Source organism: Gymnoscopelus braueri, assembly GCF_963280865.1.
Source record: "Gymnoscopelus braueri genome assembly, chromosome: 8".
NCBI lineage: Eukaryota > Metazoa > Chordata > Actinopteri > Myctophiformes > Myctophidae > Gymnoscopelus > Gymnoscopelus braueri.
The window spans coordinates 24,559,567-24,582,066 of record NC_137609.1 but is presented as its reverse complement, the minus strand read 5'-3'; the positions used below and the strand labels follow the sequence as shown (position 1 = coordinate 24,582,066).

Sequence of the window (22,500 nt, the reverse complement as noted above, 5' to 3'; positions counted from 1 at the left end):
CCAAATCCTCTGCTACTTTGCAAAGAGACCTTAAAGGCGCTATAGGAAGGTTGACGAGGCACTGAATTCTAGTTCTTTCAATAAGACTGACATTGATCCTGTTGCTTCAGGCCACAGAACCTCCAAGTGAAAAGTTGAATGAAAGGTTAAGGTGTTTTCAGCCTCTAAAGTAGGAGCTGGTCTGAACTGTGATAGAAATCGACTTTCCTCGCTGAGTTAAATTAACACTCATACTTTACACAGTGTATACTGTATATACTGTACATATGTGGGTGTATTCCTATACAGTAGTACACCATGTGAGTGATGATGGTGATGTTCTTACCCTGAGAGCCCAATGCCAGTCCCCTGCTGCTTCCTTGGCGCTGGAGCCCAGTATATAACCCAGTCCACTGGAGGTGCACAGATACAGACACACACAAAAAGAAACACGTTAATATAAGATGCATTGCACAACCAACATTGCATTCAACATATCTTCTCCACTGGAGATCCACTGGACTATTCTTTATCCACTTAAACCCTGTATACTTATGCTGCCTTGCTTCCATTTTAGTATCACTAGAAAACATCACCAAGTGAAGTGATCTCTCATCTGGAACCAGTGTGTGTGTGTGTGTGTGTGTGTGTGTGTGTGTGTGTGTGTGTGTGTGTGTGTGTGTGTGTGTGTGTGTGTGTGTGTGTGTGTGTGTGTGTGTGTGTGTGTGTGTGTGTGTGTGTGTGTGTGTGTGTGTGTGTGTGTGGGCGGTCGGGCGGGCGTGTAATCTATTGATCAGTCCGACTTGGATGGCGGTGCAGCTTTGAAGTTGGCAGGTATGTTGCCTTGGAAGGCAGGTAGAATATTTCACATTCTCATTTCTAATTCCTTCTGCCTTCTCATGCCAGTCCCCAGAGTATGCACGATATAGTACAAGGCTTTCTATTGGTTGTATTTGTGATTTCCACTGAAGATGGTTTTAGATGAAAGTCTCTATTCAGTGTCTGTACACTGAATAGAGACTAAAACAGGGTATAGGCTCCATTATTTTATGGTAATATAACATTGGTCTATTTTGATGAATAAATTATTAAATCATTAAGTAATAAGCATACACATGGCTATGGGTTTACCTACATTTTACTTTGCTTGTCATATTAGGTAGTAACAGCGAAAGGATTTAAAGAGACAGTCCATACTGTAGATCAGATCAGATCCGATGAAAATGTCTATTCTAAAGCCTGATGTATTTAGTTGTATGATGTCGTCCTGTGCTGAAAATAGCAGATCTACAAGCTCATCAACGCATCACATTGCAACGTGTTGCGAGATTGTATCGGTTATTTCCGGCACGGGACACTGGCATGCAACTAAGTACTGTATAACAAGTCTGCACTAACAGGTACAGTAACATCATGTATGTAAATTACAAAGAGCATTTAGATGTTTAAATGTTAGATATTTAGAGGTACTTAGACGTCTGTAATCTAGTGATAAGTAAAATTATGGATACATTATGAAAACTAGTTGCTGATCCAAAATGTAATATCTTTATGTTTGTAACCTTTATTTAATCAGGTAAAAAGGCCTTTGAGATATATAATCTCTTTTTCAAGGGTTTATAAGAGCCAGCATAACATTTCAAAAGGAAAGCAAAGGTCAAATATATTTTGTTTAACAAATCTGATGGTACTTTTTAAACAGCCAATTGATTGTTATCTAGTTCAAGAAATACAATGAGTTTACACACAGCCATACCCTCCCATTCCCATTTGTCGAGCAAACCGTGTCATGCACAAATCCCGGTTTCCCCGACATTCTTGGACTTGTTTCTATGCACGTACATCGCCCTTGGCCAGGAGTTGCTATTAACCATTTGAATAGTAGATTGGAGCAATAGTTCTGGGGTCAAGAGCAACTGCCAAGAGGACTTTACAATAGGTTCTTATCAGCATAGGTTTCTTAAAGGCTGTGACCCGTTTAACTGGTTCAAAACACACAGATATAGATAGTCACACATACATACATGGAACAGGGAAACGGCCTTATGTGGTGCTTACATGTAGCTGATTAGCGCTCCAAAAATAACAGTACAGTATAACGGACTCACACAGCATATGATTTCCAGTGAGTGACTAACAGCTCATCTTATCTGAGTCTACCCAGAGACTGTTTGGAAAATTCAACACCAACAATATAACTTGAGAAATAGGGTCACTTCAACCAACGGGACACACACACACACACACACACACACACACAGACAGCACCCACATGGGCCAAGTTTACAGATTAGAGAGCAGGGAAATCCATTTCCTGTGAACCCATGCTCATTCTTGAGGTCATTTCCTGGAAACGGTCATAACAACCTCAGTAAAGACAAACAAGTAGAGGAGTACATAGGATGTCTGACTGCACTTTACTGAGCCCCCCTCTTTCACCTCCTATTGTCTTGGTTGCTGGGCAGTTTACTGTGACCCAACATTCTTACCTGATCATTCCACATTCCACAGAGGAACACTTTTTGTCAAAGTGTTGTCAACATGATCCTACCATTTATGAATACAAAAACAATTCTAGTCTTAAATATTGCAGATTTATTTTTCAAAATACTGAACCAATTCTCGACCACCTTGTGGCGATTTGTTAATGAATAGAATATACGTGGTCACAGAAGGAGGGCAGCATTAAAATTCATGGTTTAACCTAACATAGTTCATCGCACTGAATGAAATACTCAAGTTGTGAATGCATGCCCCACCCAGTTATGCAATACCGCTGCAATACCGTTGTACCCATCGTTAGGGTACCCGTTGTATCCGTCTGTCTGACTGTGTCCCTTTTATGCCCATATATGGAGATCTCTATATCTGTATGTCTGCCTGCATTGCATCCCTTTTATGCTCATACATGTATATGGAGATCTCTGTATCTGTCTGTCCTTGTCCCTTTATGCCCATATATGGAGGTCCCTGATGTCATCAATATATACCCATGTCCCTGAGCAAGACTCTTAACCCCAATTGCTCACAGGTTCTCATTGGAAACAAGACCGCAAGGACTTTCATGAACGACCTGTTAAAAGGAATTATCCTTATCCTTATATATGGTTCTGGACAAACGGATCTCCATATGCCTATATGGGCATATCGGTCGGATCGGCAGTTTTGGACGACCGCCTACCAGACCGATTCGACGCTGGGCACTGCACTCCCTCGGGTCTTCTGCGATGTGCATGCCGAGTTTGAAGTCGATCGGTTCTTGAGATACAAGTACTACAGACGCGCAGACATATACAGAGATTTTGTGCATTTATAGTAGGATGCTACTGTTTTACTCACCTTTTGGTGTTGTTTATACAATAAATAGTTTTCTACATTTTTGACATAAGACCGCAATGTTAACAGGATCACTACACGTTGAATCTTGAACCCCCATGTATTTTATTGCTAGATTCTTCTTTCCAGTACCCCACCCACCCTAATATACATTAATAATGTGTCTACATGATTTTCACTATATGTTTTTTCTGACAGGTTTACTAATGTAATTCATCAGTACTCCATTTTCACCGTGTAGAAGTTGAACTGAACTGACATAATTGCATGATAAATAATTTATAGTGGATGTTGTGGCATCCTATTGAGATTATAGCAAGCCTCCACTTTGACAACTGTCTATGTGCATGTGATTGCATATTTATGCTGTACAGGAGTGCAGCTTTGTCACAGCCCTGGCAGATGCTGTGAAGCTTTCAACTGTAAACTACAAACCTCGAAAGCCTTCTGTGTCACATGCACCAGCGTGTATCTTTTATCCCATTGTTTGTTTTCTACCTTGGACCCTTTTCTGACCAAACTGAAAAGGTGGAAGCTTTGGATCTAATAAAACCTCCTATTCTTATCTCACATTTCGAAAAAGCCTTCCTTTTTTGAGCTGGAAGTTGTTTATATATTACGTCCAACAAAAACAACTGGAAAAAGTGTTGAAATAAGTTCAACATAGTATAAATTATATAAATTGCTTAATGTGAAGATGACTTCACATTAAGGAATACTCCACCGCCTTTCAACCTTATCTCCATGTCTTTATTGGCAAGAAAGATGATAAATACCAGTGCTCTCTGTATTACGAGACAACAAATCAAAAGCAACACAGATTGTCAGAGCGATGATGTAGTCGCCTCTGCCGCTAGGGGCAATGGCCTTGAGAATTGCTGAAGAGCCAAGTTTTTACAGTGGATTCTAGGATTAATGTAGGATAAGACAGCCATGTTCAGCCATGTTTTTTTCTCAAATTGTATTGCCTGTCACCAAAATGTTTGTGCATCAATCAACGCTGTTAATGTCACAAATGACTAAACATCCATTTGTAAGGAATTTGGTTGCAGAAAGTCTGGTTGAATAGGATGAAATGATCATCACATCTATCTAACATTATCATTAAAAGAGTGACTGTGTCTCTTGCTGTTTCCTACTGTCAGAGTGATGTATGAGTGGAAGTTGGGTTTGCCTCTCACCTTCCAAGGGGAATGGCCAGGTAGAACACAGAGAGCATCATGGTCCGACTGTTGCTGGTGAACAGGTCGCCTATGATGGTGGGAGAGATGGAAGAATAGCTGGACTCGCCGATACCCACCAGGCCTCGGGACAGCACAAACAGCCAGTAGTACTGCAGGGAAAGACAGATAAACAGAGGGTATAGAAATGTATGTTAGAACTCCTTTCTATCGAAACAGGAGGGTTACTTTTGTTCACCTTAAAGGGATAGTTCACCCAAAGAAATACTTTTTTTCTATCGATTAGTCACCCCATGGAGACTTGAATTCATGGATATTTTTTTGTTTTTGTCACATTCCTAAGCCAATAATTTGATGACCGGCAGCGGTTCCGGTAGGAGACACAAACAGTCTCCTTTGTGTCTCCTACCGGAAACGCTGCCTAATGCGACAAAAACAAAAAAATATCCATGAATTCAAGTCTCCATGGGGGTGACTAATCGATAGAAGAAAAGTGTTTTTTGGGGTGAACTATCCCTTTAGAGTCAGTCAGAGTCAGTCAGAGAACACTGTGAAGTTGTGACACTGCCTTGCTTTACTTACTCAATAGCAGATCTATAAATATATCAACATTGCTATTCCAAACAGGGTTGCAAAGCACAAACAAAAGACTTACGGGCTTTCAAACCCTAAGAGTTCCTAACATAAAAGGTTCCTAAACAGTACCAGAATGTATCGTGCTGGTTTAGAAGTCCCATCCTAGCAGGGCTCTGGGTGCCATAGCTACGAGAGAATGCTAAGGAACTCTGTTCTATGAAAATTAATATTTTGCTGTTTCAACACAAAAAAAAGCAGGGTGGCTTTTTGCATACTGTACATCTACCTGTTAAAATCGAATTCAGTCTAATATGTTATTGTATCTCACACACACACCATCTCCTTAGGTACACCGGCAGTGCTACGACCGCTGAATATACTGTACAGTAAACGTAATGTGAGTGGGCTTAACAAAATACAGCACTGAATGCTGGATGTTGATAAGTTCCATACACAGCTGTCCTCATCTGACATTAGGTCACAACGCCATGTGACACTAACAATAAAAGTTAAGTATGAACACTTTTTTTTTTGTCACTGAAACACTGCAGCTTTGGACATAACAGATGTAACCTCTGTCTTTGCGCTGGATTCTTCTAGTGGGGTCAGGCTGCCTCGGTTCTGCAATTCACAACTTTTAACTGCTGAAGAGCAGTTTTACTCTCCTGTTTCTCTTGGACGTTCCAGTGAATGGTTTCAGAGGGGTTTTACTGGTCCAACAAATGGATGACAATGGAGTTTATATTAGAAACACAACATGTCAGTAAAATATAGGCCATAACCTATGTCTGTGTGAGTTGTTTTATAGTGAGCAGAGACATGAGGGCAGACCGCTGGCACTCATTCACAATTTCACTCTTTCCTATAAAACACTAGTTTGGTTGTCTTTGTTGTGTACAGAAAACTGACCATGCATTCATATCCCCTGGTAACAGAATTTAAACATTTGGCTCACTTAATACAGTATATTACTACTTAGTGGCCTTTTTACATAACATGATGTCTTGTACTACACACTTTTGTAACTGTATCCAAATGACATATCTGTACATATTTGTGGGTCAGGTGACGAATGTTGTCTTATTATGATGACATACCCAGAATAGGGACGCTAGGGTTCACATTTTAACAGAAGACATCAAAACCAGGAATGAATATAGTCTTCATCAACGGAGATAAAATATTTGAATGACTAATTACTTTTTATAACTAAAACATAGGAATCAGAGGAAATTCTGATTTTCTTCTGTACAGTAAATTGAGTCAATATTCCACAATTTGTGCCAACAATGCTATTATCACCTTATGAAAGCTGACATTTTGTATCCAATCACTATTTCTTAATGTTACACTACCCATTGTGGTCTTGTTCAGGTAGTATGAACAATAATAGTTGAGAAAATGTGCAAATTGTATATACAGTACAGTACAATGCAGTGTTAATTTATCCATTTGTAACTCAGAGAGTGTACAATGATCCAAAAACACCTCCGGGTCCGTTTGGTTAATTGTATACTCTCAGAGTTAAATTAACACTGATGATTTGACAGTGCAGAGCGACACTATGACAGTGACTCCTTGGCTAGGGTTAGGGTTAGCTCAGCTATCAGCTGTCACAGGGAGGCTTCAGATTAGTGGATATTCTGTAGGGTACAAACAGACACACACGCACACGCACGCGCGCGCACGCACACACACACACACACACACACACACACACAGGCACACAGGCACGCGCACGCGCACACGCGCACGCGCACGCGCACGCGCACGCGCACGCGCACGCGCACGCGCACGCACACACACACACACACACACACACACACACACACCACCCTAGCCCAGCCCAGATGTGACTCTGGGGAGACTAACTCCTGACACTGCCTGTGGTGTGGTAGTCGCCCATGCTGGTTTTCAAAGATATGTGTTTACAGCTGCCCTAAACTGTTTTCTCCAGCCACTGGTTTCAGATTATATCTGCTACTGTGTGTTTATGATTGACTTACAACTGTGATTGTAGCTTCATGTTTGTCTGTTGCCTTGAAAGAATTATGGCAAGTCTATTTTATTCTCTATAGATGGCCCATCGTTTGGTGGAATCTTGATGCTAGCTGTTTTTCTGTGTGGTCACCAGACCATGGACTCCCCTTTGGTCGTGATGGGCCAGTAGCACAGACAACAACACCATGAAATATAGCTGCATTGAAGCCAGGGAATGGACATAAAAAGAACTTGGCACTTTAGAAATCGGAAAGGACGTCTCAGTAAATCAAAAAGCTCAACAACAGACACAACCAACATTTCACATGTGGATTGTTTTAAAGAGTGAAGAAGTTATGTGGAAGTATCCCAAATTTTTTATCTATTGTGATATTTAGAAGAAAGGACCAAAGGATTTAAGAAATGACACATGGTATGAAATGGCAAAATCTAAAGCCAAAATTGTTTTATTTCTGTGCCAGCAATCTCCATCTTAATCCAATAAAGATATTTCCTTGACTCCAAGGAAAGCTCAGAAGTTCAAAAGTTGGATTTGAGATATGATGATGATTAAAGGTTAACAGATGTCCTGAATCCATGGCATGGTTTCACTGGAGTGTGGTGCTACAGCAAAGGTTACTGTGAGTGGGCTTGAATTGTGAAAGTATTTAACCACTTAAACCCTATATATTAAGTTGACCGGGGTCCCACAGGGGTCTGTACTTGGCCCCCTCCTTTTTTCCCTCTACACCAAATCAATTTGCTGAAAATAGCGGATCTACAAGATCACAGCTTGTAGATCTGCTATTTTTGCTGAATGAAATTCTATTTACAAATTGGCTAATGGCAGGGCGGGCAGACCATGGCCACATCACTCTGATTCAGATATAACCATAAACAAACCCGATATGCCCATATATACTGTAGGCAGGACCACGGCCATGTCACGACTCACTATGACTCAGATATAACCATAAACAAACCCGATATGCCCATATATACTGTAGGCAGGACCACGGCCATGTCACGACTCACTATGACTCAGACATAACCATAAACAAACCTGATACGACCATATATAGGGATGTCACTATGACTCAGACATAACCATAATCAAACCCGATACGCCCATAAATAGGCATACATACTGTATGGAGATCGGGTTGTCCAGAGCCAGAGATCCGACCACTAAGCCCATGTGCATATAATGGGACCGACAGTCTTCAAACTCGGCGGGCAAGGATTCAAGGGCGTGTGGTGCCCACCGCCAAGTAGTTTGGATAAGCAGTTGTCCAGAACAGCCTATCTGACCGATATGTCCATATATAGGCATTTAGATATCCAGTTGTCCAGAACTGCCGATCCAACCGATATGCCCATATATGGGAATGCCAATATATGGGCATATACTGATGACATCAGGGATCTCCACATATGGGCATAAAAGGGACAAGGACTGACAGATACAGAGATGTCCATGTATGGGCACAAAAGGGACACAGACAGACAGGGTCCAACGGGTACTCTGACAACCCCCCGACACTATGACTCAGACATATCGGTCGGATTGGCGGTGCAACATACTGTAGGTGTGAGGGCCGAACCTCTAGTATTAAAACTATATCCCACACTGTGCAGGCAAGCAGCAGCATTAGTTCATATTTATGAGGGGAAACTGAATAAAATGAGTCCCCCTTCCACTGGGATTAAAGTATAAATAAAGATGAAGTTGTGACAAAAAGTGGCAAGCATTATGTGCATATTGAAGCATAATGTGCTGCACACCAAGACATTTTGCTTTTTGGTTCTCAGTTAGGGACAGTTAAGGAAATCCACAGCAGACTCCCACTGGTCACTGAGTGTTAGATAAAGAGGAAATGACCGGCCTATTCTCAGATTATCTTGAAGTGGCCTGTTTATGAGTAACACTGTAATTGGATAATCGAGGAACACTGTAAGAAGAGTAAAACAGCAATAGTTTTACTTCAGCACAACACATTGGACAAACAGCGTTCTGTTATATAAGACGTAAATAACAATTTGACTGCGAGCCATCTCTAATGCCCCCGAGTGATACATGATAACACGCTTCAGCTGTAAGTGGTTATTAATTTTTCATTGGACATCTTATGGTAATTACGCTGTCACGCTGTTGCGTAAGAGAAATCCGCTGTCATCTCGTCAGATTGAAAGACTCAGGGTCATTTCTAGAGATGGACGCAAGATGAAGGCAAACCATGGTGGGTGCTGAAGATGTCTCCTCATGACCTCATCAACCTTGGCCTTTGTGTCATTTGGCAGAGGGAGACAGCGGGGCAGCTGGGCCTTTCCTGTCAACTTAACTAGGACGGCAGAAGCAACCTGAATGTTTTCCCCCTTAGGCAAAAGGCAGCGATCTTGCCTTCATGTGGAGATTTCCACAGGGGATTTAGTCAACGCATGTCCTTCTGGGGCCACCGGTCTGCATCTGTGAACTGTCAGTCTATCCCACTGTAGGGGACAGACTGCATGTGGAGATGAAACACTGTGGGAATTCATGTGCCATGTGCTGAATATACTGGATTGGCTTGGCTTTCACTGTCATATATTGTACATTCCTCTGACAACAAATTGACAATAAGCTGGTCCATTTTATAATGACTTCTTCTCTAAATGGAAGAACAGGCTCTGCCTCCAGTATGTGCACGGGCACACTAGCGAGCACACACACACACACACACGCGTGTGCGCGCGCGCACACACACACACACTCATGTCTAAAGCCTGTTAAAGTGATGGTAATTCTCTGCGGGATTCACCACCCCCAATAAGAATGATACTGCTTCTCAATGCCTGTGACACCACCCACCACCACACACATGGGCTTTTAGAGATATCAAATCTATATCGGCTCGTCAAAGAGCAGCAGCCTCCTAATGTATTCAGATTTTCATTGTAATTGAGACAGCTAAGGAATGTGCCTTCATTAGCTGATTGGCAGACAGCCAGAGAGAGAAAGACAGAGACATGAAGACAGCGTCCACAAAGGTGAGGTGGGCGTCTCATTTCATTTCAATGGCATTAATGTCAAGCGTGTCCATGTCACACACAAGAATAAGTGTTCCTGGATTAGGAGAATTACAAATTCGATAAATGTAAAAAAAAAAAAGAGAAAAAACGAAGAAATAGTTAAAATAGTTAATATATCCTCCTATAATTTCACAAACCTCTGTAGTGGTGCAGTGGTGTCATGGTGAGGCTGCCCGGTTCTCCTCATTGGCTGGAGCAATTGCTCTCAATTTGCACACAGCCATTGACCATTACCATCTGAACGCAACTGCGAAGCCCGTTTCTCAATTTCATCAAATCTCAGCTTATTATCTATCTAGATCTACAAGCTCACAACACGCGTTGTAGATGGGCTATTTTCACTATTTTTGGAATAGTCATTAGGGCTTAAATGGTTAATTCATAATGTATTTCTGTAAGTTTGGGTCCAGGGGAGGGTATTGAGGGGTTTGGGAACCCCTGTAGGACACACTCCTCTGTGTGGGCATACCTCTTTGCTGATGAAGGAACTGGACAGCGTGATGATGGACCAGAAGAAAATGCCACAGCTCAGGATAACCTTTCTGTTGAAGCGGTCTCCCAGGTAACCAAAGATGGGAGCTGCCACCATGAAGCTGCATATGAACACTGTGGAAGACAAAAGAGAAGGACAAAGCATATAAATGACAGGTGGCATAACCTTGAGGTCAATATTCTTTTTATTGTTGTTATTATCATCATTAATAAATGGATAAATGGTCTGCACCTCTATTGCACCTTTATCCAAGGCACTTTACATTGTGCGTTACATTCACCCACCAATGGTGGAGGCAGCCATGCAAGCCTTGCTCAAGGATACTTCAACGCGAAGCCATTAGGAGCCAGGAATTGAACTGGAGACCTTCCAGTTTCCAGATGGCCACTCTACAGTACTTCCTGATCCACTGCCGCCCCATGACATTATATTTGTAAGGACAGCCTTAAATTCCAAACAGACCATATTCACACGTCACACTTTGGTACATTATATGTACTTAAATATGATGTAAAAGCAAAATGGTCTCCATGTGAATATAGTCAATAGAATCTTTCTTTAGCTGTAATTTGACTTATTGAGCTAAGACGTGTCTTGATCCGCCATTTGATAGCAGCCAGCCAGAGCTGCAGTGAAGGACTGCCAAAGGACACCTCCGTTCAACTCCTACCAATAAGCACTCTATTATATTTTTTTCCATAGCGAAATTACATTACTTGGAGGAGGAATATTAAATACTGATGATGCTGAAGGCCTATTGGACACACTGATCGTGTCACTTTTGTAAAAATGTGGGAATGTGTCCACAAGAGGGGATAAATTATATCCCAGAAGCAGGACATTCTTTTTCTTTTCTTTTTTTCAAAAATTGGCAATGTGTAATGTCACCTTACCTCCTAAATTAATGCTCAGAATTGAACTTCATAGCAATTTAAAGAAACACAGGTGCTTACAGTGTGCATGTTTCCTATCTGACCAAACAAAAGCACCTCATTGATTCTCAGGACCTTAAACTGAAATTTATGAGAACGAACCCAAACAGCCTTGAATTTTGAATGCTATTCAGTTTAATGCTTTGCAGAATAAGGGCAAGAATGTTGACAGCAGCAGTTAAGGAAAGCTAGGGAGGCTGTTTTTGACACATCATCAGCATAAACATATTTCCAGCTGGGTTAAGGGCGAAGGAGAGGAAAGGAGGGTGGATGGACAGAGAAGAAAGAGACGTGTTATGTAACATAGGGGGTATAGAGCATCTCTGTCACGCGTGTAAGAAACAAACCAATGACCCCAGGGGCGAGCCAGCATCGTGAATGCTAAAGCAGCCAACCACTTCACCATTCTGGTGGTAATTGTATAATGTAAGACATGGTTAGAGGGAAACGGCTATTTGCTTATCTGAAATGTTATCAAATTTGCAATTACACTTAACTGGGATTGTACAATATTAAAGTGAACTGTTCAACTGCCAGTCTGTAAAGTGGATTAAATTGCCCGTTTCACTTTAGAATAATTGAAACATAATGAAAGTAATTACATTTACATTCCTGTGTGGCAAGAATCCAGAAGATTGCATGACTGATTGCAACTTTGAGCAGATAATCTGTAGTGCATTAATTGAGAGTAACTTTCCCAGCCCTGGGTAGATAATTTGTTACACAACAAGTAAGCTCAAAAGGAACCATATGAACAAAAGTCAAGAATAAAAGCTTCAAAGAGCAGGAAAAAATTATGTGCTGTGTATGTGGGTATTCACACTATAGAAATGCCCTTCTTCTTGCTCATTGCAAGACTCTCCCTTCTTCACACTGTCTTTGCAAGCGCGATCATTAGTAGCAGAAACCTTGTATACCCATACAGTATTTCCTCTTTTCATCTTTGTTTTAGTTTTTCCCCCCATAAATGAATGTCCCATTTTATTCTTTGTAATTAGTATGACAGTGTCACGCAAAAGTAGCAAAAATGATTGCAACAGTTGTTGCTTATAGATTTAGATTTCGCTTATAGATAGATTTTTTTCCCGCTTTTAATGACATGCCCAAAATAAGGATGCCAGGTTGAAAGTGGTCTTTTTTTCTCAATATTTATTATCTAACAAATGAAAAGTATTAACAAGAGCTTTTGACAACTAACTACACAGTATCCATTGGATACACCAGGTTATTTTATCCATCTCCTGAAAAGTAATGCTTTTGGACATACAATACAAGGTTTCTGCCTGACAGCGACGATATAACGTGGCTGCCTGTGCTGCACAGCATTATGTGACTGAAGACTGATCTGTGCTGATGCAGCATCCTAAAGACCTTTACTGATCCACCCAGCAGCCTTCACACTGCTGAGAAAAAATATTGGACTCAAACACACACTCACACGTGCGCGCACGAGCACACACACACACACACACACACACACACACACACACACACACACACACACACACACACACACACACACACACACACACACACACACACACACAGTCACACACACACACACACACACACACACACACACACACACACACACACACACACACACACACACACACACACACACACACACGTACACAATGCAGACATGCACAATTGTGTGCGCACCCAGCAGGGTATCATGCAGTGCATACTGTAGATAAGACAGGGGAGAGGTTCCACAATCAACTACCACCAGCTGGCCCACGTGGGCTTTAAAAGCCGGGGGGCAGACATCATTAGTGTCACAGAGCTGACATCTACAGTTTAGCAGCGTGTCTAAAAGCCATGTCCTCACATCATTAACTAGCCTATTTTAAGTCATCACACAGTGCCACAGTGTCAGCAGGGCGTGCCTTGTTATATTGTGATATCGAAATGATCGATCTTATTTTCCTGGCATTTTCCTCATTATCGCCTCCTTGCAACGTGAGCACATGGGAATGAAGTCAGTGCCTCACAATGTGTCAGTGTTTATTTGATGCTAGACAAAATATTCAACTTGTATACAGTATCCCAAATACAGGTATGACTGCATACAGTTGTACAGTATGCATGAGTGAGATGCATGAGTCACATCATGTTATTCATTACTTTGGGTGGATCAGGAAAGTTCACAAAGATTTCACTGCTCTTTGACAATGGCTTTTACCAAAAATAACAGTCACAGAAATAGTAGCTGTTTTATAAACCAAGCCATACTTAAGTAAATACGATAGCCTACTACACTATTTTGACAAATCATCCTTGTGACAGTTAACATTGATTAATATACTGTATTGAACAATGTTTATTTGAATTGAATTGAATTGAATTCTGAGAACGATCTGTAGAATAGGTACATACAATGAAATGAGCGTATTCACACAAGATTCAGCATTCAGCAGCCCAGCCCTGCATACTGGAGTGTCAGGTGCGCTGGGGAATACCAGCTGCTAAGTGGATGTTGAGATGTTCATAGAGTATGATGATGATGATGGATTGCTGTCATTGAGTCACCAGGCAGTAGATTTGCTTGTTTCTTTTTACCAAACAGAGACACACCCTTCCACTGAATCAGGGCCTGGTAATTTCCCAACTCACTCATCTGAGCGAGAAATTACTCTACAGATGTGTTCATTTCCATACATTATATGACATGGAGCTATATGAATTCCACATAATGTCCCTTGATCTCCGTGAAGCAACTCAATTTAGCGTTATTTGGTTGTTTTTTTCACTGGGATTAAATGGATAAAAAAATACATTTAATCAAAGTGACAAAAAAACATTTCCTTAATAAAAAAAATATATTATTTTTAAGATCATTTAATAAATTAATAATTTCAAATATCTTTATTAATAGTAGGTTATAGCAATTCAGAATTGGAATTTCTTTCATTTACCTGATGCACAGGAATTTGTTAGGGTGTAGCGTTATTTTTATAGGCACATACTGACATACATGTTAGATAGTGTTATTAACTATGAAAGCTGTACACCACTACTACTGAATTAGCAGGGTAAGGGAAATACCATGTCAGTCCAAAGAGGATCTTTGAAATGAGACCACTGTTCCAATTTCACTCATTTTGATGGCTATTAGATAAAGACCTTTCAAGCTTGTCTCAAGGATCAAAGAATTATGTCAAGCAGAAACAAACAGCCCAAGCCCAAACTTTACCCCCTTGTACAACTTATTTTTCTGATAAACAATTTAAATAATAATACATTCATAGACGTATTTATTACAGCTAAAATGAAAGTTTCGGTTTGACCTTCACAAACCTGATGGAGTTCATCCAAAACCAAAGTGATAATCTGCCATAAATAAAGTGCATATATATAACACACATGCAGCAGGATAACCCAAAGATCAACACTAAGTTGATGTCTGCACTGGAGATCCTTTGTACCATATATTTACTTTGTGGATGTTTATGCTGCAGGCCAGAGGAGAGGAAATGTTTTTGATGGGCTAATTTATTGGACAATGGTCAGCTTTGACTACTGCGTAAGTCAGCTGGTGACCGACATTCTAAACATGGCAGGCTGAGAAACACCACAGTTTGCTCAGCCCACATTTCCTGTGGTGCAGAAGCAACATGCACTGTGATGTGTCCTCCTAGGAGCTTATCTCTGTGTCCAACACCACTGTTTGCCTTAAACAAATAGAACATTTGACATAGAGATGTGACACAGCTAGACTTCCTGTACTACTGCACATACAGTAGAGTATGTAATTAGTAATGGTACTAGCAATACATAAAGTGCAGTATGATGGTGGTAGACAACGCAACACCATACCATATAGTGTGTGTGTATATACTGTATGTATGTATGTATGTGTGTGTGTGTGTGTGTGTGTGTGTGTGTGTGTGTGTGTGTGTGTGTGTGTGTGTGTGTGTGTGTGTGTGTGTGTGCGTGCGTGCGTGCGTGCGTGCGTGCGTGCGTGCGTGCGTGCGTGCGTGCGTGCGTGCGTGCGTGCGTGCGTGCGTGCGTGCGTGCGTGCGTGCGTGCGTGCGTGCGTGCGTGCGTGCGTGCGTGCGTGCGTGCGTGCGTACGTGCGTGTGTGTGTGTGTGTGTACACACACGTATATATAGTACATATATTGTGCATACATACTGTATATGGTATATGGGGGGTTAGGGAAGTGACTCAACACTTCAACCTCTGCTGAAAACAATAGCTGCTCCATCTACTCAGCCAGGTGGCCTGGCTTTATCGTGAGACTTATATACATTTCTATTAGCTTAACAAACACAGACTACCTTTTAAATGGTACTGTCAGATACATTGTTTTGTCCATTAAGCCGTGTCCTTGCTAACAGACAAGAGGGTAAATAGTGACTCTGTATGCATTCTGCTGAAAGACATCATGACAGCAATCAGAATGGCCCATTAATAAATTACAAGGGCATTTGGGGCTTGATTATTATGTTGCAGCACAAAGTCATGTCGTGAATATAAAGGAGGACTTGATGTAACCTTGCAGAGTTGTTTGCACCATTAAAAGACTGTGTCTCACTGCGGAGACAGCTGCCTTTGAGTTCAGTCTGGAAGAAGAAAGTCTTGTACCTTTTCTGATGAATTAACCATTCTCTTTGTGGAGGTAGAGATGCCAAAGGCAACCTCAACGTCTCGCATGAACCCTTGGATTCTCTGTGTACTTTTGTTTTTTCTCTTGTTCATTATTTTCAAACTGTATTCTGTTTGAGGTCATGTTCTTATATACCTCACCTACCTTACTGAGATGCTGGGCATATTTTCTCATAATCTTTCACGGTGTAAATGTCATCAATTATCATATTTCTGGCACATTCCATGAAAGAACAATGGATGTGTCAAGAGTCTGAACGCATCTATTTTTGACTACAGTTTAAATGACGTCCTTGCTGTATACAGTAGTCTCTGTGATGTTGTGTATGTATGTGACAGACAGATATGTATGACAGGTGAGTCATATGCGTCTGCTAGTTACCTTATAGTCTGACAGAGATGATGATGCTCCCGGTCTCTGATAAACGTCCACAACACAATACCTTACTTAATTCAATTCTTACTGGCCACTACCCCATACACTGAATGTAAAAGTGTTTAATGTAGGCCTAACGCATTGAACATGACCTTCAGTAAAACACAACGAAATGCATTTCCATCTCAGTCTCAATCTTAACACGGCATCCATAAGGCTGCCGTGTTAAGTGAATACGGTATACAACAAGCTATGGCTCACATTGGCCCACAGTCTGTGAGAAGTACAAAATTGTGTCCATGAGCCACAAAATCTGTCTCTGTAGACAGAACCTTTCAGGTGCCTCGCCGCAACCCATACCTTCCCCTCCTCCCTCGGTCAATAGAAACACGGCGTCAAGCTTTCGCTTTGGTCGGCCTGCGGTACAATGCTTCTTGTGATGACTCACTCCTGGTGTGCGTGCGTCTGTGTGATTGATATTCACTGAATCTGTAGAGATACATTTCCCTATGAAACAGTAGTTTCCACTAAACGGAGCACCTGCACACTTGCCTTTGAGTTTGATTGTACAACACCAGATGCACATTCTGTTTTGATCTTTTTTTCCCCGACAAAACTTCACCAAGAAGAGGTGTGGACAGCCATGCTGGCACGGATTGAATTAACAACACATTTACCTCTTCTTCTCCACTGTTTAACTGAGCGTGAAAGATGTGAACAGTGGTTGGACGTGAAGGTGTTTAGAGGGACTAAAACACATTGCAGCTTACTCCCCTGCATATGCAGACCAACACGGAGAAATGGACGTGCACACATAGATTGGTGTTGTATGGGCCGTGCAGCTGTGAAATCTGACAGTCAGCGGCAGACGGCACAAGCAGGGGACCGCAGTCTGAGGAATTCAAAATGTCTCTCAGCTGCCAGACTGGCTGTATTAAAGGAACAGGAGAACCGCGTCCTAAGTGCATGTCTGTGCATGCCTGCGGGCTAGGCGTTGTCACCGAGTGCCATTTGCAGATCTGTGCGGTGTCACTTTGACCTGCTCGCTGTGCGTGAGGTGTGTGCCTGTGTGTCAGTGCTCATCACTGCGCAAACATTTAGCTTCCATAAATACAACTTCCCCAATTGAGTTTCTGTTAACTCTCTAGTCTACCTTTGTGTCTCTGCCCTTCCTGTCACCACCAAGGTTATCTGCCACCGGGGCGGTGTTGCGGCGAGTCAACTGTATGAGTAATGCTTTTCACACATTCAAACACATCACGGAAACTCTCTGGATTCTTGCCCCATACATGCCATCTGATTTATGCTTTGGAGAAAAAGTGTCAACTGATTTCAATGGAAAAAAAAAACAATTGAAATCAGTTGAAAATATTAAATATTTTTATTTTTGTCACCGAAGCACAAATCGGGCTTAACCTGTGGTTCTGGTTACAGAGAGGTTACATAGAACATTGTGTACTGTCTTAATCAACCAAATCAAATAAATTTCACTGAGTGATTGATGATCCAACTGAGTCATTAGTTGCGGTTTCCTCTGACAGAAACTCAGTGAATCTTTCACAGGACTGTAGTACTCTGCCTTTCGAACATGCCACTGTCAGATGTTTTGATGTGTGTACAGACTCTCAGGCAGATCATGTTTCAATGCTGCTCTCTCTGTCACTTCAGTGAACATATTTGCAGACATTTCTGTCTGTCACCATAGTCTCATGGTGACTTGTCAATACTGCCGATATGTTTTTGACTACACTATCTCTGGACAAGTGTAACTTCACATAATAACTTTAGATTGCTTCAAATCATAACATCTGGAATCCTCATTCCAACACAAATGTACATTCAAATGTCGATGTTGACATTTAATTATATAATGGTATGGTCCATTTCAAAGGCACCTAGAGACAGAGGCACTATAACAATCTCTGTGTTTTTTCCCAGTAATTTATCCGTCACAGACAGTCTCATTTCCAGGAAGGAAGAGACAGTAGTAGGCTATGTAACATATTTGAAATATCCACTCTCTAATGGTGCTTTGAGAAGGCTACCGTTGATCATTACTGTTATTGTACTTATTCTTATATGTATTTTTCATTCATCATCAAATGAAGCATCAACATGGTGTGTTAAAACAACGGGGTACATTTTTTCAAGTAATCTGTAATGGGTTTAAGTGGAGGACCCTAATTCCAAAATAATTATAGCCTAATTATTCTACTTTAGACGTGAAAATTACCATCTTGAGAGCCAACATACATAACACCTGGAAAAGCTGACACAATTCCCAGGTTGTGGTTTTTTTTTTCTTTTTTTTCTGTTTTTCAAATTAGGCAAGCGTTTTGCATGTGATTGAAATAATTGAAAAATTGATCTATATGTAAACATTATATCATGTCAGTAGCATTAGAAATTATATTATTCATAAAAAAAGTTTAATACATTACCTTTCAAATATTGTTATTCTTTATTTATTTATTTTGTTTTCGGCTTTTTCTGCCTTTATTGATAGTTTTTCAGTGAAGATTGAAAAGAAAGAGGGACAGGGAGAGACACGCAGCAAAGGTCGATATAGCCTACGTGTAACTGTAAATTAATGTTGAGTAAAGCCGTTGACTACAAATGAGTTTGGATGTCTTTAGTGGTTTGGGTGTGTTATATTTATGATAGCAATAAATCAAAGGCTGCTCTCTGGCTTAAATAAATTATCAACACAGAAGCACAAGCTACTGAAAGATTTATTTTTCATTGTTTATTGCTAGAGGAGAGCTCATCATACCACATTCTTATCAAATAATAATAATTTAGCTGACAGCGTCACAACGCAACAGTGAGGAAGAAAGAGAAAAATATTGACTACAGTTTGGGATTAAATGTATTGCATAAGGTTATCTAAGATCTAGCTGCTGTTGGTCAATTGAATGGATAAAGGACTCAGAATTCTCAGTCATCATCACCAACCAATGACATCATGTGTGGAATCAGTAGCCTTGGAAGGGATGGTCTAGGGAAGCAAGCAACACCTAGATCTTGTTCTTCGGCTTGGCCTAATGATTAATGTGACTGCCTGAGGAGGGTGCGACACATAACTTTGGGCTGAATTGGACACCGTACTCGACCAATATGCCTCAACCCACACACGTTCTCATACATCACACATCTCCCTCCTGTATTCCCCTTCAAAACCCAGACTGAAAGAACATGTGGCGCTCCCAAACATCACCACATTCCTCACATTTCTGATCACTGGCAAACTCGTCCAAAAATCCACCCATACAGGCTTCACCAGTGTTGGATTACCATTATACTGACCGCTGTTTGATAAATGCCACATGCAGCCTGGGAAATACCCCCACAGCGCTAGTCTGTTTCCGAGGAATTCAGTGGTTAACTTCTATAGAAGCCTCAGAGCTTTGCCACGTTCTGCAGTAAGTTATAATCACATATATATTTCTCAAATTCAGGTGTGATGAAAGCCGCTAGCCATGCCTCCTCACTGTTTCTTCTATGGTGGTCCATCCTGTTGTCTACTGGACCATACCCGCATCAATAGATAACGCCATTATCTATTCACTGCTTTCGGCCATAGTCTATCCTACATAAACAGTTTTCCCATTACTTGCCTTATTTTTAGATTTTGTATTTGTTTACATTTTCTCCAGTCAGGAAAACATTACCAAACGTACCTGAATAATTAAGTCAATGTTGGCTTAGCATATCATTGTGCGGTTATGGACATTAGAATTTTGTTCCTAAGGGCACGGTCACACCGAAGTTTAATTCTACTTATCTATCTATCAAAAGTTGCACAGGGCAGATATGACAATAAACTTAAATATACAAAGAAATGACTGACAATCTGACCTATTAAATAACTTTATATTTTCTAAATTGTAAAAAGAAATAGACAATCTACCTTGTGAGCTTGTAGATCTGCTATTTCCGCAATTTAAAAATAAATTATGAAACTTTTTCAACATGGAAACGATTATGACGATTATACAAAATAATTGTCATTAAGGCGATCAGGCGATTATGTAATAATTGGTCTAACAGCACATATTGAAGGCAGATGTATATGGTATGCAGTGTCAAGTAAGTATGCAGAAAAGGAAATAGCTGTATTCAATTCAGCAGACAGTCAAATAAGCACACACATAGCGAGGTTCCGGACTGCTAATCCAAGCGACGGCATGGAACAGCTTGTCATATTTTGTGGAGATACTGGTGGCTTGTCTATGACTGTGCTGGGATCCAACAGGGCCATTTTAGTGCAAGGCGAGGAGTTTTTCTTTCCTGCCATTTTCCTGCCATAAGTACAGGAGCAGCTTACTTAATGACAAGCTCTGAGTGAAATGACAGGGGAACACGATAGAGTGTGTGTCTGTGTGTGTTGCCAATTGTTGTTTGGACCACTAGTGTGCAAAAATAAGCTTACATGGACACATGCATACGCATGTGCACATACGGTACATTAACACACACAAACCTTCCTCTTCAAAACGTTCACAAAACAAATCAGCCCACGCAGCAGTGCTATCTTTGACCTTGCCTGGGTAACATAGGATTATGTGTGTGTTTGACTAGGGGACATAGTTGTGTGCGTGCGTGCGTGCGTGCGTGCGTTCGTGTGTGCGTGCGTGCGTGCGTGCGTGCGTGCCAGCGTGCGTGCCAGCGTGCGTGCGTGCGTGCGTGTGTGTGTGCCTAATTGATCTGTTGATGTCAGTCAGAGCAGAAACAAGCAGCAGGCTGCTGCACAGACTATTGATCTGAGATCAGCCTTCTGCCTGCAGTGCCAAGACAGAATATCACAAAGACCCTCGTTGCAACTGGCATGACACTGTTGTGGCAACTGAAAAGGACAGACCTATTTTCAGATCAGTGCGTCGGACCATTCTCCCCTCAATACTGTAACAGATATTGCAACCCGCACTGCAATATCAGGTGGAATTAAAGCTCTGATCTGGGATTTATGCATGCCATCTTCCTCTGGAGAGACGCTCTCTCGCAACCATGGCAGTGTTATTACTGTATGTATTATACAGATGGATAAAATAAGGATTTATTCGTTCAAATATATCCCACATAGCAACTTTAAGAAAGATATGACACTTGAAAGGGAATTTTGGATTTAAGAGGATTCACTGCTTCGGCCTGGTGACACCTCGTTGGTGGTATGCTTGTTGCTAATTGGCTCTGATCTGATTGGCTTGGTTTAGGGACAGGAAGGGAAAGAGAGAGGTTGGGGGGGGGGGTACAGAGTGCCAATCATCATCTAACAACTGCCCTCCTCAGAGATATGCTCTACAAAAAAAAAACACAGAGAGAGAGAGAGAAAGAGAGAGAGAGAGAGAGGTGCACACACACACACACACACACACACACACACACACACACACACACACACACACACACACACACACACACACACACACACACACACACACACACACACACACACGCGCGCGCGCGCGCGATATGATATGATATGATATGATATGATATTATTATATTATTGGGTCATCATTCTATTCTTGGTTCAGCCGTATCAACACCACTGAGTGTCGTCAAAATGCAATTATTTTGGCTTTGGTATTAATCCTGTAGACAGAGGATCGCTGTGCATGGTGATGGGAAGGTTTCACAGGTGTCTCTTTCCTCTCTTTCTATTTCTGTTGTTTATTTCCTTCCTAAAGCACTCTAATTCATGCACCAGTTACAACAGAGCAACGACAGCTGCCAAATCGCTGATAGAGAGAGAGAACAGATGAGTGTGTGTGTGTGTGTGGGGGGGGGCTTGCAGAGAGTGCAAGAGACAAAATAGGAGCAGCTGTGAGTGACCAACACAGCTGATCAGGCACCTATATTTCACCTCTCAATCAAAGAAACCTCCCTTTCGATTGTATGAGAGAGACTGTGATTGTGGTTGTCAATAAACTTTATATTGCTGGTCACACCTGAGGCCCAGT

General features: G+C 41.4%; 1 protein-coding gene across 1 annotated transcript in view; it reads right to left on the bottom strand.

The window, feature by feature from the left end:
* The window catches only part of spns2 (SPNS lysolipid transporter 2, sphingosine-1-phosphate), a 72,707-nt gene that overhangs the window by 23,909 nt on the left and 26,298 nt on the right, over nt 1-22,500 (bottom strand). The window contains exons 3-5 of the mRNA XM_080436636.1: nt 10,591-10,727; nt 4,497-4,648; nt 326-392 (exon numbers count right to left, since the gene is read on the bottom strand). Coding sequence (XP_080292762.1) covers nt 326-392; nt 4,497-4,648; nt 10,591-10,727 — 356 coding nt within the window. The remainder of the gene's footprint in view (nt 1-325; nt 393-4,496; nt 4,649-10,590; nt 10,728-22,500) is intronic.